At 39.3% G+C, this 18528-nt stretch overlaps 1 protein-coding gene across 5 annotated transcripts in view; it reads right to left on the bottom strand.

Annotated features, from left to right (window-relative positions):
* Nucleotides 1-5250: 5250 nt before the first annotated feature.
* parga (poly (ADP-ribose) glycohydrolase a) overlaps nucleotides 5251-18528 on the bottom strand; it is a 50496-nt gene continuing 37218 nt past the window's right edge. For 4 of the 5 annotated variants that reach the window (XM_018761221.2, XM_018761222.2, XM_018761219.2 and 1 more), the window contains 5 exons: nucleotides 15126-15204; nucleotides 13353-13461; nucleotides 8867-8972; nucleotides 6770-6898; nucleotides 5971-6369 (listed from right to left, as the gene is read on the bottom strand). In XM_018761221.2, the coding sequence (XP_018616737.2) occupies nucleotides 6194-6369; nucleotides 6770-6898; nucleotides 8867-8972; nucleotides 13353-13461; nucleotides 15126-15204 (599 nt within the window). In that variant the 3' untranslated portion in view covers nucleotides 5971-6193. Of the gene's footprint in view, nucleotides 6370-6769; nucleotides 6899-8866; nucleotides 8973-13352; nucleotides 13462-15125; nucleotides 15205-18528 lie in introns of all 5 variants that reach the window. The other variant, XM_018761220.2, reaches the window with a different exon arrangement.

The raw sequence follows: 18528 nt of genomic DNA, 5'->3' as shown, positions 1-18528 counted from the left end.
GACTATACAGTATGTTAACAAATATTTTTCTAAACCTATTTGAACCATCACATTTTAGAAGAAAAATTTTGTTCAGCCTTGGCTCAGCTGGGTCCCCAATGCAATTCACTTACATACTCTGCTTGGAAATTTGCTCTTAGACAATTTCCAATGCGTTGCATATTTTTTATTTGCTTTTTATCAATGTTTTATTCACAGAACTCTTTGTAACCTTACCAAAACCAACTTAGACAAAACAAATTCATTATAAATAAGGCAATGACTGTTTTATGAGAACATTTGCTATTGATGGTATGGGCATACACAAGTTTTGATTGTTCTTAAATGTAGAACAATTCCTTAAGACACACTTTGAACAAAGTCTTCTTGATACATTATGTGTGCATGAGAAAACTATGATAATAACCAGGAAATAAAATCAACATTTTATACTGACACCAATAATTTGAGTAATTCTGTATCTTTGAAGGCTATCTGAAGACTTTTCAAAAATCCCATTGTGTTTTAGATGCCCTGCATTCAGACTTTAAAATACAAAAAGTTTGGGTTAATAATGATAGTAAAAACCAGATCTCTCACAGAAACATGACTTAATTCGTAGCAGACTTTAAAACCTTACTGCTCAGTTACAAACGTATGAATGATTTGGACACTAGATTTTTATGAGCAGTCATTAGTAGGCAAAAACAAGAATGTCTATTTCATCAAAGGACGCTGGCATTGTTATTGCTAGAATAAAACGTATACTGTTGGTGATACACACTTTATGTTTCAGGGCCTCTAAACTGTGGAACAGTCTACTAGCCAATATTTTTCAGAATTTTTCCCTTCCAGTTAGTGCACTCAGATGTAGACTTAAGGTGCGTTACTTTCAGTTAACATACTCCAAGTCCCCTTTCTATGCTGCTGCATGTCCAGTGGTCCATTTATTTGCCATGTTGCTGGCCATAATGGATTGAACTGTCAATGTGTGCGGTAACCATGTTCTCCCCTACAAGTCATTTAGGCACTGGCACACACACACACACACACACACATTTTCAGAACCGCTTGTCCCATACGGGGTCACGGGGAACCGGAGCCTACCCGGCAACACAGGGCGTAAGGCCGGAGGGGGAGGGGACACACCCAGGACGGGACGCCAGTCCGTCGCAAGGTACCCCAAGCGGGACTCGAACCCCAGACCCACCGGACAGCAGGACTGTGGTCCAACCCACTGCGCCACCGCACCCCCTATTGGCACTGGCACACCTATCCTGAAATTTACCAGACTGAGGCCTGGTTTTTCTCATTCTTTGTACTGTCAGACCAACTGCAGATCACTTACTGATCTGGGAGGGGGTTTCTGGATGACCACCTGGCAATTCTAGAAACTGCTTTCCGACTACACAAATTTTTGTCAATTGTAAAATGATAGCCAGCCATTTGAATTCCCAAGACCTTTTGTTCTGAATCTGCAGTGAGAACAGGTGTTTGTAATAATCCCATTAATCCAAAATCAACGTTTGGTAAAGCTAAGATAGCAGTAGTGGCAGCAGACATTAGTAACAATCCTCCTAAGTGCTTCTGCACCATGAATGCCGGTGTCCAAGTAATGCCAAATACAGTAAAGAGATACAGCAGTTCTGGTGAATGTCATGATTTTTTTTTTTTTGTTTTATAGTACAATCATAACAGTGTGCAACCTAGCTAGACCAGAAGATGTTTTTCACTAATTTTTGAAAACAAACTCTGCTTCAGATCTTCCTAGCGTTCAAATTCCTCCTCTGAATTGCCACTGGACACTATATTAGACAAAGTTTTTGAAAACGTGGTCTTCTACATGCTGCACAACCTAGTCACTTAGAAGATAAAGTTAGCTCAAGGCATGTGTTTCTATCTTTTTACAAGCTGATGTAAGAACATCAAAGTTCTGAGAAAAAAATACTTCTGTATGGATTAAAGAAGTTTTTATTACATTTCTGTTAACTAAGGAAAAATTTTCTACCAGTATTCTCACTATAACTGTACTACGAATTTGTTCATGACACACCACTGTAAGACACTGTACATGTTTTCACCTTCATGTACAGTAATTAGTACATTACTATGTCACCTTTACCCATGTACATCATCCTCAGTGTAAATAAATATTTTTACATGCTATACTGACAAAGGAAAGTCCTTCAATCCATTAACACTAACCACCCGAACAGTGCAAAGTCACTGTTGTCAGGATCCTATCTTGAAAGCACTGGCTGTAAGCTATGGTACACCTTGGACGAGACACCTCTCTACTGCAGGGCAATCATCTACACTCATTCAGTCACACATACACATGTAAAAGAGAATTTAGAGGAGGTCTTAAGAAGCTGTAAACCTAGAGTTTTTTATGTTTTATCACATACGGGAATACACTGTGCCATCACATACCTTTGCTCTGAATGAAGCCAATCCCCAAATGATTCCTGTTCAGTGACACCCCACCTGCCATGGTCAACACTCAAGATGTAAATAAAACTGGAAGTAAAATAGCCCTCAGTAAACTCAAAGCAGAAAGTGAAAAAAATACACCCTTAAAGAATTCACTCTGCCTCACTCACTTTCATTAAGTACTTGTCCTCGTCAAGGTCTCAGCAGTCCAGAGTCTATCCCAGAATCACTGGGTGTAACATCAGCGGGGTTCACCCTGCATGGGATGCCAGTCCATCACAGCCTTCAAATAATTTTTAAGATTAATTTAAAAATACAGTATCATAAATATTGAAAATTTAAGCCTCTATATTTCATCAGTGAAAACCATGAAAATTAGTGTTTTAGAAATTTGGATTGACATAGTTAAAGCATTTCCATAAGATATTTTTACTGCCAATGTTTTAAATCTATGAAATATTGTCAAAAAATTCTATTTTTGCATCACCCATCACAAAACTTACTCCATGCAAAAAAAACAATCTAGTCGTTTTTAAAGAGAATGTGGTGTTTAATCGGCTACATTTTAGGGACCTAGGATTTAACAGGATATGATGAATAGGTAAGTTTTGTGACAGATGGTTATAAAAAGGTCACAGACATGCATGGGGGCGGCTGCATAGAGAACTATCCTGTGGGCTTCCCCTTTGCTCCGAGTGCATCACTTGAGAGGGTTGCTATCAAATCCTTTTGAAAACAGTGGGCTATAAAGAGACAGCTGAGATCCTCCAAGTAGGTGTGAATCTACAGGAATGGCTGTTTTCAGTTTTAAGTGAGTGATTACATTTCTTTAATCCATAAAACCACCTTGGGTGGTCAATTATGTGAACAATGTCTCTGTAATTAACAGTAAGTAGACAAACTATGATTTCTCTCCATTAATATCATTCTCATGCAAAATTTCTCCTCCAGTGAAATGACACAAACAATCAAGCTTGTCCACTTTCAACCCTGGTAAAAAAAGTTGCATTATTATTGCAGATGAAGTTATATGCAAGTAGCATTGTGGTTAGAGCTGATACGTTGGATTTCAAGAATCCGGGTTTGCATTCCTGTGCAGTACCCTTGAGCATGGTACTTAACTTTATTATTTGTATGCAGTATCTTAACATTATAACTCACTTTAGAGAAAGGAGTCGGCTAGATCTTGAATTAATCACAATCATAAATGTGAAGATCAGACAGATGCACTAAATTTATGATGGCTAACACAAAGGCTGCGCATGGGGAAGGTAGAGGAGAAAAAAAAAGTAATACAAAAGGTAATACAAATAGAGTAGTCTTAATCTACCTTCAGGCTTCTCGAATTTTCATATTTCATATTACAGACAATGAGCAGGAAAAAAAGGCCCAACCTGTGCTGCTGCAGTCAGTTTGTGTGGAACGCAGAAGACCCACTGTACCGTGTGGCAAACTGGTCTCAGTCTGTTCAGGCTTAAAACAAATATTTTTTTTATAAAGCTGTGAAAAACAGTCGTGTTCAGAAGAAGTGGCAATAAATATAATTTGATATTCTTCTCAAATGTGCTCCAAAAACTTCAGGAACTTACTAGTCTGCTGAATTGTTAATAAACAATTTCACAGTTTTGATTTGAGTTGTTTCAAAAATTGAATGCGCAATTTATTTTCCCCACTCTGGTTCAACCACAAAACTCAGCTTTGCGGATATAGTTTATTTAGTTATAAATATAATATAGAAGTAAAAAAAAAGGCAAAGTTTGGCAAACTAAGGCATCAGGTTCAGTCTCCTAGACACTGACTGATCATCATGTGATGTGTTCAGCTATTCCGTCTTCTCTCTGCCCACATTTTATTAAATAATGTACCTAAAGCACTGAAATAAAGCACGAAAATTGATATCTTAAGTTTAATTATGCATATATTTTCGTCAGTTTTCAATTTTCATACCGATAATAAGTAGTTGGCTGAGGGGGAAAGAGCCCAGAATGGGCCTTAGTGCGCTGTGTAGTGTGTGTCATGACATATGATATAGGGCAGCTGTCCTAGCCTTACCCCCAACTCCTACCCCATGTTGGTGATTCTGCAGTTTCGAAGAAAAAAAGCACGTTGCTTGATCTCAAATAGCTTCAGGTTTCAGGTTTAATTGCCCCTGCTGAGCTTTCACTCTGTCCAAACCAAACACACACTTAATTTAGACAGACTGGTTGAATGTGGCGAGTATTTCAAAATATACAGCAAGGAACGGTCTTCAGTCCAGAACTCCTGACTGAAAAACACCACCGTGCCGATTTGTAATGGTTATGGGGTTGCTGTATTAGTAGACATTTTCGGCCTGCCACGCAAGAAATCTCAGTAGATTCCGGTCAAGACAGGTCCAACAGTTGGGAGAGTCTTCGATCCCATCGGACAATGCAGAAATGTGCCACCTAGAGAACGTTGCGAGGTGAAGGGACTCGGCGAGGAGGGAACATCTAGCCCGGCAAGTAGAGATCTTCTCTGACTGTACTTAATGAGGCTTCATGTACAGTTTATATAAAGGTGACCTTATATAAAAGTGACCTTATTAAACTAGGAGTGAAAGGGCAAGATAATAGTTCTTAAATGATAAAAGGAAAAGCTGCAAAGCGATTCACTTAACCGTATCATCTCTGCTCTGCAAGAACTCTTACTTTTATTCCACATTAATTGCCAAAGTGTAAGAGGTATAATTTTTCAAAAATGGGAAACTGTAGGATCTCTGGAAACTGCAAAAATGACAAATTTATCTTCCTATTGACATATTAAACCCATCAACACGAGAATAAATGAGATGAGCAGATTTTCCCAACAGGAGGATTTTATTTATTAAATTATATGATACGGGGTATAATATATAAAAAACGAAATATTAAATATCAACAATTTTCCCTGTAATTATTGCAAAACAGACAAAAGATAAACAAGGTAAATTCAAAACAAAACTAACATACAGGGAAACAATCTGCAGTGAATCGTTTGTATTACGCCCATTTCTTTGCAATGTCATTACAAAGCTATTTGTTCACTTGTGGATTTAAGCAAAACCAGGGTGATGAATTAAACCGATAACTCTGTTTACCCCCCTACTGCACTCTTGAATGTTTCAGAAATCCAATGAAATCACACCACCAGAATCTGGAGAAAGGAGACTTGCGGAAAACATCAATGATGGTGAATGAAATAAAAAGACACTAAACATTAACAAACATCCCCCGGTCGTCCACAGTAGTGGAAAACTAAATCAATGCATATTTCTAACACTTTGGGACATTACAAAATCCTTAAGGGGACAGCTTAGTGTGATTCAAGATTCTTTCCATGCATATTACATCTGTCTACATATTATTCTCCTGGTAACAGCTGAATTAGGGAAAGTGAAAATGAAACGTAGAAAACAAACAGCAGATGCAGCAACCCTTAAACTCCTTAAAAAAAAAAAAAAAAAAAAAGAGGCACCCCCCCCCTTTTTGTTTTAAATCAATAACGGGCATTTACAGCATTCCAGTAAGACAGTAAATTCTCAAATGTCGAGACAAGTTGGTACAGGCATCTTACTACTGTTTAGCACATCTGTTCTTCTACAAGTTGTTCTGTGACCCAAAAATGATTTTCATCAAACGAAAAAAGGCATATGGTGTAATTGAACGTTTCAGCATCATATAAAAATAAATTTAAAAGAAAAGGCAATAGTCTAATAGCAAAATAGCAAAAATAGCAAAAGCATGATATACAGTGAGGGGGCAAGTCTTGTGGCTATGTGACATTAACGGAAGTCCGCTGGGACATCTGGTCTGGCAGCAGCGCTATCGCTGTCGAGGGATGCAGCAGAGGAGCAGACGCAATCGTAGATGAAAGCATACAGGCTGACGTCAGGCCGCGAGCTGCTGCAGGGCTCGCACACGGTGCTGTAGTACTGCATCAACAGTCGATACACCGTCCCTGCGGAGGGACACAAAAATGGCTTAGGAGAGGTGTTGCGTCCAGATGAACTCATAAATCAGACGCCACCGCAGCAGAGCTGTTTTCTTCAAAGTGTCACGTTTGTAAACGTGAGGGCTGAAAGAAACTTCATACGTTTTTCAGTAATTATCAGCAAATTATAGTGAAAAATTGCCTGTGTGGCCCAGACACAAAAGGGAAGTGGTTAAAGCTGTTATTCCATTTATTTTTTTTTAAAGAGAACCAATTTAACAGTTTAGACAAAAGCTTCAGAAATAATATTTGCATAACATTTGCTTTAAAAGTTGTAATACCTCAAAAATACATAAACTCTGGAACTTTCCATAAATATGCAAATACAGGCTTGTCTGACCTATGGAGATTTCAGAGAAAGTCTTACCAACGGTGACATTCCTCTCTGTGAGAAAGGAATGCATCTTGTGAACATCTCTCATGAGGTCAGCGTCTCCAAAGGTGAAATAGGCCACGTCTCGTCCCACTTCGGCAGCCACCAGAATCTGCAGAAGAGCTAAGGAAATAGAAGTCCAGGGGGCATTAGTAAAAGCACTGTGGCTGATGTTGTCAAGCATAGTAATTCCACAGCTGTCTAGACATAAGCATCCCAGCAGTTAAGGAACAGTCCACATGATCTACAGCAGCGTTTTCCAACCTTTTGCTGTGCGAAACTAATACGGTAAACCGTCGATTGAATAATCGAGTAGTAATAAACCCTTTGAGCTTAGCTGTTGTTCATCGTTACTGTTGACCATGATTCATAAGTGAATAAATTGTAAATTAAACCCACACAAAAGAAAACAAGCTATCATGTCTAAGAGAAAGTCTTTGGTGTGTCAAGGAAAAAAGAAATGCAAAGATGAACGTGGTATGGGTATAATTGTAAATATTTACTTAGAGCAAAAAAAAATAAAAAAATTTTTCCAAAAATGAAACCATTGAGCATCAACTGGACTGTTGTGCTATGTTTTGATTTTATGTGATCAGTGACCTTTGCCTGTGAAGACACTCGTGCTGTATGGGTCCCCACTGACTTACAGAAGACCTTTCCAGCCTCTGATCTGCCACACATGTGACAAACAGGAAAGGCTTTGCTTTGCAGCTGAATCATTGCTTTGAATCCAAATGACAATCTCAGAGGTTCTCTGTTCTGCACAAATGATACATTTCTGACATAAGTCTAAACATAGTGTTTTCTCTGAGATGTACGTCGCTTTGGAGAAAAGCGTCTTCTAAATTAATAAAAGTAAATGTTTGCACTGAATAAAGCATAAGAGTAAAATGCACCATGCTTGTCAATGACCCTTCATTTGTCATCAATATCTTTTATTAAAGGATTCATTTAGACCTTATGTTCGTTGTTCCTAGCACTTGCAATTCTTGTTAAAATATGAAAGACATAGTTGTTTGACTTGTATTTAAAAGGTAAATAATAGAACAGTAGGTCTGGCAACCTTAATCTTAGTGGAACGCAAAAGTGTGGCTGCAGAGATTTTTAATATTTAACAAGACTAGAAATAGGTCTGCTGATTAATGACTAGCGTTAACAAGCAAAAGTGAGGGGGGGGGAAATGTACACAAGTGGTCATATGTTTCAGGGGTTTCATTTTCAGATGTACCTTCCCACGCAAGCTATCCCAGCAGCAGCACAGTGCGAAGGAAAACAAGCGTATTCTCAATCCATCATGAGGACACAGAGTTATGAAAATGAATGAAAGGTGGGTGCTTCTGTGATTTGCCCTTAAGCAACGCAGTTTGGCGGCAAACAAAGCTTCTAGATATGCCCGAATGCAGGGCACACATCACAGGCAGACAAGCAAGAAACGCTCTGGGCAGAGGAACAGCGCACTCCTCGAGATTGTCGGAGCCCCTGCCAATCGAAAGTGATGCAGGGCACTGTCAGAGCCCTGCAATGGATTGATGGACCAGGCCAAGCAATCAATTTCACTTTTAATGGAAAATATAAAGGTTTGTCAGTTGATCAATAACAAGGGCCCAGACAAATAGGCTTTAAGTAAATGAGAGAATTCAAGGTAAGACTAATGAAACTCCATTACTACCATACAGACGCTTTAGTAACAAAATCTTAACAATGAAAATTCAGTCTATATTGGGAACATCTAACTTTGTACATTAATGACATTGTGAGTTAGGCAAGTATATGTGCAGGTAAAATAATCTCAACAGTGGTGTATGTTGTAACACAACATCCCCAGAATATGTGCAGGTAATAAACCCCTATGGAGCAGCTATTTAAAGTATCTTGACAAAGAAATGGTCACCAGACATTTGAGAGACCTTTGAAAAATCATTTACAACAAAGATCTCTCATGTAGCATAAGCACTGTAAGAAATAAGAAAGGCAAATTTGGAAGGAATCTCTCCGTTCAAGAACAGAGGAAGTATCCAAAGGGAATGTAAAAGTGCACCAGTGCCTCCGATTGTAGCAGTATGAACATATGAGCCCATATTTGCTGCATACCTTTTAATCTGGAATCTCCCAGAAACACACCGCAGCCCCAGTTGCCCGTGGCCACAGCGGGGAGATTGTCGCTCCTGACGCCGGGACGCACGAAGCCACAGTAGGCCTGGGGAGAAAAGCAAGGGGAAAAGCAACAGCAGTGACCTAAGGTGGAAGGTAAAACTGAGAGGACTGAGGTAGCGTACTCAACGAAAATACATTGGCCTCCACTGCATAAAGAGCACGCATTTATAGAACTTGGTTTATGGCTAAACAGTTCATAGCCCAGGAGGGATCTGACCGTTACACCTTTGACAAGTTAAATTGCATCTGGAAAAATACCCAGCTCTATAAAGAGCTGCTGTGTAAAAGGGGGTAAGATATGCAAGTGTGTTAAGAACTAAAGGGACACAATTCTTAGAGCAGTCAAAATGTCACCTTTGCACCAGGAATTGAGGACCTTAATTTAAAATCACCACCACAGGCAAAGATGTATTCAAGAAAGCAAGAAATATGTCCAATTTCGAAGAAAATACCACGTCTCATTTGTGTCAAGGCAGGAATCGGGGTTCTTACATCTCAAATTAGTTTTTCTTCTAGATTTGAAGATCAGATGAACAGGTGTTTACACATCATTGTAAGGGTTTCAGTGCAATAAATATTTCGAATCCCATTTCAACAAACACATGACAGCTAAGTCAATGTTAACATATAGCAAAAGAGCACTGCAGAAACTGCAATACAATAATAAAAATAGTTAAGACACTGAGGTCATTGTGTTTGGTACTTTAATATACACTTTAAAGCTAAATTATTACAAACATCCTCCTGAGCTGGGAATCTGTTTCGCTATTAAAGAAAAACAAAAAGCCTGCAGGAAATTAATTTTCTCCTCAGGAATCATGTGAATAATAAGAATGTGTCCTGGCCCTTCTTGCTGTAAATTCCTGTTTTGAAAGGGCAGTTTTGACAGTAAACTCAACAATCCTCCTGGCAGGATTGATCTCTGTCTGTGGAGCATTTTTCTCAGCTCTGTCAATCTCCTTCAGTGCCGTCGTCTTTTTCACCGTTCTTGACATGAGACCTGACAACAGTAACGTCTTGATTTTCTAATGTGAATTTTCATCGAAAAACAAAATAAACCCACCGACACCGCCTCTTGATGCACCAGATACTTACGAAACCATAGCTGTATTGGACAAATAACGGTATGTCTACTAGTAGCAAAGAACACATTTCCCACATTGGGTTAAACATGGGCTCATATTTAGTCAATGCCTCTGTCCAAGGCAAACACTACAATAAACTCCACATAAACATTTACCCATTCATATAGTAGAGCAATGTAACACATAAGCTCACATACAAATACTATGGGTAATTTAGAGTCACCTCACCAGTTCACCTGTAACACATCTTTGGACTGTGGGTGGAAATCCCAGGAGAACATGCAAACTCAACAAAGATTCAAATCCACAGCCCATGAGCTGTGAGGGACCAGCACTACACATGTATGTCTTTTCTACACACGAGTTACACTCCATATTTCAGAGCAATTGTGTACAGTTGGTTTAATAAATACATTAATCACATCCTTAGATGTACGGATTTATAAGAGTGCTACACTACATCATGCATACAACATGATGCTCTTTAATGGTTAAAAATGAGTAACCAAAACCATTTAAAAACTGATTTTTTTTTTTCCCAGAAAGCAAATTATAAGCTGTTTTCCTCCGTAAATGTCAAATGCAATGCAAATATATATAAATATACAGTACTGCGCAAAAGTTTTAGGCACGGGGGGAGCTGTAAAGTGAGAACGCTTCCAAAAATAATGCTCATAATTAGTAAACTTCCTACAAAGCTTAGTAACCATTCATCGTCAACAACCGTTTGTCCCGAGTGGGGTACGTACACGCACACGCACGGCGGGTTTGGCTGGGTCTGTCCTGCTCTCTGGTGGGTCTGGGGTTCGAGTCCTGCTTGGGGTGCCTTGCAATGGACTGGCGCCCTGTCCTGGGTGTGTCCCCTCCCCCTCCAGCCTTTTCCCTTGTGTTGCTGTGTTAGGCTCCAGTTCGCTGCGACCCAGCTTGGGATAAACGGTTTCAGACTGTGTGTGTGTGTGTGTGTGTGTACTTTCTTTAATGACATACAAAATCCTTACTGTATCACTATAACTTTAAGCAAAAGTAATGCTCGGAAATCTAAAATATGCTCTTTCCCCATTGACACTAATGCAGAAGACATTAAATGACCATCTATGTAAAACAAATTTTTGTGGAACATTGAAGTGCCTAAGACTTTTACAGAGTACTGTACATATATACAAATGTTAATAGAGCTCAACATTTTCAGTAAAGGGTACAAATGAAGACGCTTCTTAGAAAGTGCTATATAACTCTTCAACCATAGTTGTTATTGCTGCATCCAATATAACCAATGTACAATAATCATACAAAAAAAAAAACATTTGTGGTTCTATGAATACTTGACAAGAAAGTTAAGAAATTTTTTAAAAATTGTAAAATTATATTAATTTCAACAGAATTTATGAGCTTGTTATATGACAGTGGTCATATATTGGAAATAATAAAAATATGGATGAAGCACAATTTTTTGCTCAGTGCCTATGTAAATTTTGAATTTTGCATAAAATATTTGAGGCATGAGGTATTTTGCTATATTACAATTAAGAAGACTATCTGGGGAAGATCAAAGGAAAACATCAAAGAACACTACATCATCTTGTTCATCCCTTGCACTCTAATAAATAATACAAAAGGGTAATATTTGTGTCCACAAACCAAGATATTTCTCTCTCTCTCTCTCTCTCTCTCTCTCTGCAGAGTGTGAAACAATTACAGTAATTCCTGGTTTTTAATTGCCAAATTGTTACATCATGAATAACACTTGGTATGGTATTCATGGTAGTCATGATGTAACTATTATGCAATTCCATCCAGTTTAAATTTTAAATTATTCACTACTTTTTATTTTTGTCGTAGCCAAACGATCTTAGCCAAAATTAAGAGAAAACTGAAGTAACATCCATCTGCCTAAGAATAAACTTCTTTGCGGGACAAAGCATGGAGAATTTTTATTTCATGTCTCGCTTTTTCATGTTTTCAATGTGCTAAAATTCACTAGTCCATGGTAATTCAAGTTCAGTATTCGTTATTTTGGGCTAGGCTTTAAGTAGTTTGCACATTCTCCCCATGTTTGCGTGGGATTCCTCCAGGTGCTCTGGTTTCTTCCCACAGTCCAAAGACAAGCTTTCAAGTGCAATTATGATTCTAAACTGCCAATAGGGTATGTGCATGTGTGTGGGTGGGTGTGTGTGTGTGAGAGAGAGAGAGAGAGAGATTGTGTTTCAGTGGTGTATAAATGACTGACTCATTTTACACAGTATATCATGCAGTGCAAGACACCTTTTGTGGAAAGGTGTGAGCTAAATACAACTACACTGTGTTCACTGTTAGCTGCTTTGGAAAAAAGATAGATGAATAAACGTGAATGTTAGTAAGTGGCTGTGTTCGACACATCATCTCAGACACAGTCACCGCCACTTCTGAAATCGTGTTGCCCAGTTGGTGACCCATGCTCTACAACCAGGTACAGCAACTCCTACACCTGTACCCACTAGCAGCAAACATTGTGGGGAAAAAAGGATTTTTAAATCAGGGAAATGAAAATTGTCTGTTTTTTTTTTTTTACGCTACTGCTCTCTATTCAGCCTCATAAAACAGTTGCGTAGTAAAAAAGGAAGTTAAGGGGAAAATGCACTGGAAGCACTTAATATCCAGCCTGTCATAAAAACCGAGAAGGGTACACACATTTACACCCATTTGATTCTACAGACCTACAGAAACATCACATTTCTGAATTATTTTGAAGTCTGATTGAACGGACGCATCAAACCAACCTTTTTTCCTATCATTTTTATTAAGATGAAATGAAGAACTCAAATTCTGGGCATGAAGTGGAACGGAGATGTGGACCGAGTTCAGATATTCTGGTAAACTGGAAATGCTGCTGGATTTCATAGCAGTTTTCTGATCACTGGAAATGCTCCATTTGTTTGTATTAGAGCCAACAGTCAGAACAGTGAAGTCATCTGAGCAAATGTCATGTTTTTCCCCTTTTCCACACCTGTGCCTGTGCCTGGACTCAAAAGTCTGTTTCCAACTCCAGCTTTACAAGCTGGTCCATAACCAAAAGTATCTGTTTTACTTGCATTACCACTTCATGGTGTGGTTTCTGCAGCACCAGTTTATTTTTTTCATTTTTTTCCCCCCACTAAGTTGACTCATGAAACATTCATCTTTATAGTACTTTAAAGACATATTGCACAATATTTCAGAGCGACGCTTTAAAATGTCCACTTTTCAGGGAAGGCTTTGTATGAATGGCTGCCACTGAATTAAAAACTAAGGTGTAACAGTAGGGGTGCGCCTGCAGACAACAGACAGAGTAAAAATGCGCTCAAGAAAAACTGCTCACGTACCTTGTTCAGTTCTCTGTTTATTTTCTCTGGCTGGAACTGATCGAGGAAGTTCTTGAATTTCAGTGCATCTATAGCCACAATCTCGGTGCATTTTCTCTGCCAATCATCTCTGGAAATAAACAAAAACAACACTCTTAACCTGAAATGGTTTAATTACGCTCTTTGATTTCATTTCATTTAGTGTGAAGCTTGATGAAAGAGAAGCCTGGAAACAAAACTGTCCGGTCAACTCAAAACAAAACCCAGCGCCACTCCTTTTTTTTCTATTTTTCTTGAAGGATGCTGATTTTGGAGACACAAAGGCCAGACTTTGGGAGGTAAAACACAGATTTTCCGCCTGGATGCAGGGGGTGTGCGAGGTATCTCCAGCCTTCAAATGATTGCCATTTAGTGACTCAACTGTCCGAGCGGATTGTGTTACGCATCGTAACGTCCTCCGCGCTCTTGAACTCTATCGCACTCATAGTTAAAAGAGAGACAGGGGATGAATAAAAGGATTATTTCTTCATACTTGGCTGCAGCTACTGTTCTGTACAATATTCAGCGCATATAGTACACATTTCTTGTGCATACATACAGTTTATCAGTGTTTGCGTGGGTATCTCAGAGATTTACAAAACCAGATAATGATGAAAAGTCAAAAAGCATTAAAACTGTGTTGCGTCAAAAAAATGCTTAAGAGTTCATTCCTTCGGTGACTACTGGGCAAATTCCTGTTATGAGTGATCAAATTAACATTATTTCTTATGGAACAAAAACAAAGACAATATTTTATATTTGTAACAAAGATTTATTTTCAGCTTGTCATCTTAATGGTATATTCTTTCATTACTGATAACTGCCTGTCCAGTGCAGGGTTGGGGTGGTCCAGTGTACCTTGCAAGAACATGGCGTCACACACCATAAACACCATACTGGAATGAGAGACACATTATTTGGCTCATGAGTGTTTATGACATAAAGTTCAAGATCACTGTACAAGTCACTCAAAGCATGAGGACACTATGCTGTCAGAGGCGGTGTGTAGCATTACTTACAGATGTTTAATGGTAGATCATGAGGTCAAGACTATTTACAATGGCGTAAGTGTATTCGTGTCACGAAAGCTGTTTATACGATTGTGGCGCTCGTGGCCGTGTGTGACCAGACAATATGAAGGGAGGACAGAGAATCACCACTTGCTCATCAGTGTTTATTAAAACGTTCCCCAGCAGTAAGAGGGTGCACGGCCCCGTGAATGAAACCGGAGTATGTCCCCGTCACAGAGAAGCCTCTTCGGAGACCTTCCCCATCTCTAGTTCAGCATGTTTTCGCTCAACTGTCATGGATTCTGTACGATACTAATAAAACACAACGTTCGCACGCACCTTGACTGTGTCCTCAGCTCTGTTCCCAGAAAGCAATTTAAATAACTGACTTAATAGTCACGGGTTTATTTCTTTAAGGACTCAAAGGACTACAGTTTGTATCCCACCTCCTGCTGCAGAACCCGTGAGCAATGAACTGATTCAGTAAAAATTACCCTGCTGTGCAAACAGGCAAATAATTGTAGTTTGAAACCATATGTCACGTTGGAGAAAAGCATCAGTGCAGATGAATAATAATTATAATAAGAACAATTATTATTAACTGACCTGTGTTGGAACTTTTTGACTCAGTAGCATGGAGAAAACATACATGAAAATACGCAAAAGTAAAGGTATACAAAAGCAAAATAAAACAGTTGCATTTTTCTCATTGAACACACTGTGTGGTCAGAACACAAATGCGCACCTTGGTATCTCATCCTTGTGGTTTCCAGCCCATCTGTAGCTCTCTGCATATCCCGTGTATTTGCTGTACTGCTCTGTGCCTGTAATAGAAGGTACAAACAGAGCATGTACATATTTACTCTGATACTGAGCTGACTAAATATACACATACACAGATTCTTAGCAGTGGACACATTTCAGTGTCAGAACATGGTAACATCATACAAACGAAATTTCACACTAAAACAGACGTGTTCTATGACATACGGCAGACTCAAATGTTCAGTTTTAGTTTCCTGCGCCCTGCAAACGGCTGATTTCCTATGGAAAAATATTGAGGTAATAACAGACGGTGCCAACAAAAGTAATAGGGTACAGAAAAAATGACAAAAAAAATCCATTTAACTCACAACCTAGCTGAGATTTCTAATAACTGCTCTCTTTGTAATCATTCAATGTGAAGAAAGGCTACCACAACAGCTGTCACCCTACAGAGGAAGGTCAAGTTATTACACCCCCAGGAAAGGCACGAGCGCAGCCAACGGTAAGCCTGTAGAAGGACCAACACTCGAGGGAGAGGAGTACATTCCGACAATAAGGCTGCAGATTAACTTCCCATTCATTACAGCTCATTAGTACCTGCACCACCTCCACTGTGCTAAACGAAGCAGCTACCGGATCAGCGGCGGAACCGTACGTTCGCCGCTCTTACAGCTTCTCCTCGGAAACATGCTGCTGTGCATCCGAACACACTGCACATCAAATAACGAAACACGGAAACCAAGCTGGCTTTTGAGAAGCACGGGTAGTGTCACACTTACGGCCCACCTGAAGCAGCTACACAAATTTACATTGCACCATTGGTTTCAATCGTCTTCGTATTTCCTCTTCTCTGTATTATGTGGCTCCGGCAAAAACGGTATCATCACACAAACCAATCGTAAGCCTGTATCTAAAGGTCCTGGTGTACTGTGAAACATGGTTTTGTTCACTGCTTTATATGTTGCTTTGGGGGGGAAAAAAAGCATTTGCCAAATGAATAAATGTAAGCGGGAACACTCCACCCACGCCAACATATAATGACAATCGTTGACCTTGGGTTTTAAACTGCTCTACCCATTCAGTTACTGATAACGAAAGGTTAACGCGTTCCCACTGTACTACTTTCCATTAAGCGGAACCTAAGACAAAATTTTTATACTTTTGGTGCATGAAATTTAAACTACTGCACCAACCTAAATGATCCATTCAATATTTTTGGCATTAAAAAAAACCACTTTAAATGAAAAAAATCTTTCACCTTCGGGCCATCTAATGCATTTACCAAACTGCAAACCACAACGCAGACAGATCGTGTCTATATAAAAGCCTTGTGTTTATTGACAGGTCCGGAAAAAAAAAAAAAAGCCATGCTTTTGACGATCCAGAGGTATTGGGCTTTGGTGAGTAAACACTATGAATTATTCCTCGGTGAGCCTGAATTATGTCTTTGAGACAATGATACTGGTGAGGATGGGATGGTGGATAAATGGCAGGCCTCTCAGGGGGCTGTTTTTGAAGCATGCTTCATAAAAGCCTCCTCAGCAAAGAATAAAATCAGAGATGGAAAAAAAAATGGAGTGGGAATATGAAATAAAATAATAGGACACACATTATTTTGAGAGTGATTACTTGCATGGCACAAAAAGCCAGTGGCACCACTAGACGGTATTTGACCGCAACATATCCAAAGGTTACTACTTACAATAAATACACAAACGCAAACGGCACACACACAAAGCGACAGAGAGATGCAGAAGCTGTGGCAAATGGTCCCCTAAAAAACAAATGGAGGCAGGGGTAGGTTACATCACTGCTGTGGGGTCAGCTCGATGTGCATTAGTGGAAATAATGCTCCCTTACTTGCTCACTCTTCTTTAAAAAGAGAGGAACAGTTTCCTGTTGTATTTAGAATAGAATTATCAGTCATGGGCTCAACATTTTAAAAGCTGAGAACAGGCTGAATAAATGAAAAATAAGAGCACTATTCACTTTAAGGAGAAAAGAAGCTAGAAAAAATACTTTATCTTTAAGGTTAGGGTAGGTATTCATTAACAGTAATTACATTTTAATACACAGGAAATGCAATGGATAAGAACATGTTCGATTTGAGATGACTTGAATCAGGACACGTTTTCAATCATTTATCGTGCAGGTCGGGCAACAAAGAGCTCCGATAAACCAGCAGAGATAGCAGTACTCAAGGACCCAGGCTGCCAACCCCTGCTTTTAATGTTGCATTTAATATAGCTGATTGTTTTGACAGCTAAAAGGCTCCAAGTAAGCCATAGTAGTTACACACACACACACATTTTCAGAACCGCTCATCCCATACGGGGTCACGGGGAACCGGAGCCTACCCGGCAAATTAAAAATCTGAGCTATTATAGCTACCTGTAATAATGTAAAAGAAAAAAAAAAAAATGAAGGAATAAAGAATAGCTCAAGAATGAAGGAGATTAATTTTGGGCATGCTTTTAAGTTACTTGGGCCACTATAAATATTTAAGTAAAAGTTGGTGAAACATTTAGATACACAGATTTTCAACAACTGCATGATATGAAACTGTTTTCTTAAATGTGCAAATAAAAAAAAAAAAAAAAAAACACATTCACAAACACACTGGAGGTCTTATTTGCTCCAAGAAATAAAAGTAGTTTCATCTGCGAACAATACTTGCTTGAATATGATTAATATTTTTCACTAATTTTTTTTCCCCCAGTTGTTTTTGAATTCGGGGGGTGCGGTGGCGCAGTGGGTTGGACCGCAGTCCTGTTCTCCAGTGGGTCTGGGGTTCAAGTCCCGCTTGGGGTGCCTTGCGGCGGACTGGCGTCCCGTCCTGGGTGTGTCCCCTTCCCCCTCTGGCCTTACGCCCTGTGTTGCCAGGTAGGCTCTGGTTCCCCGTGACCCCGTAAGGGACAAGCGGTTCTGAAAATGTGTGTGTGTGTGTGTGTTTTTGAATTCCTGTTTAAACACAAATAAAAAATTTAATAAGAATTCATTTCAACATCCATTCACTATTTTAGGAACACAATAATGCTTGTTATTTCATACTTACTAATCCATAATCATGCTACTGAAATAAGGTGATGCATATCAGATACAAACATTTAGCAAATACTACAAAAGAGGCAAAGAACATGGCTTACAGTGTATCGATAGAATAAGTGGTCGTGACTAGCAACTACTCTTGGCATTTGCGTCAACTTCCTGGGTCAGGATCACCATTGGTGAATCATCTGCCCTCCCCTTGATCCAATTTATATTTATGACTGCCCTGATGGCAGCCAGACATGGAGCAATCAAGAGAAATTCAATTAAGCCTGGCCACTTTTGCAAATTTCACTGGGGCAGTAAGCTCCATTAGGCCCCATGTCAAGATGCAT

This window comes from Scleropages formosus, chromosome 24 (assembly GCF_900964775.1).
Source record: "Scleropages formosus chromosome 24, fSclFor1.1, whole genome shotgun sequence".
Lineage (NCBI taxonomy): Eukaryota > Metazoa > Chordata > Actinopteri > Osteoglossiformes > Osteoglossidae > Scleropages > Scleropages formosus.
This window is presented reverse-complemented; position numbering and strand designations above follow the sequence as displayed.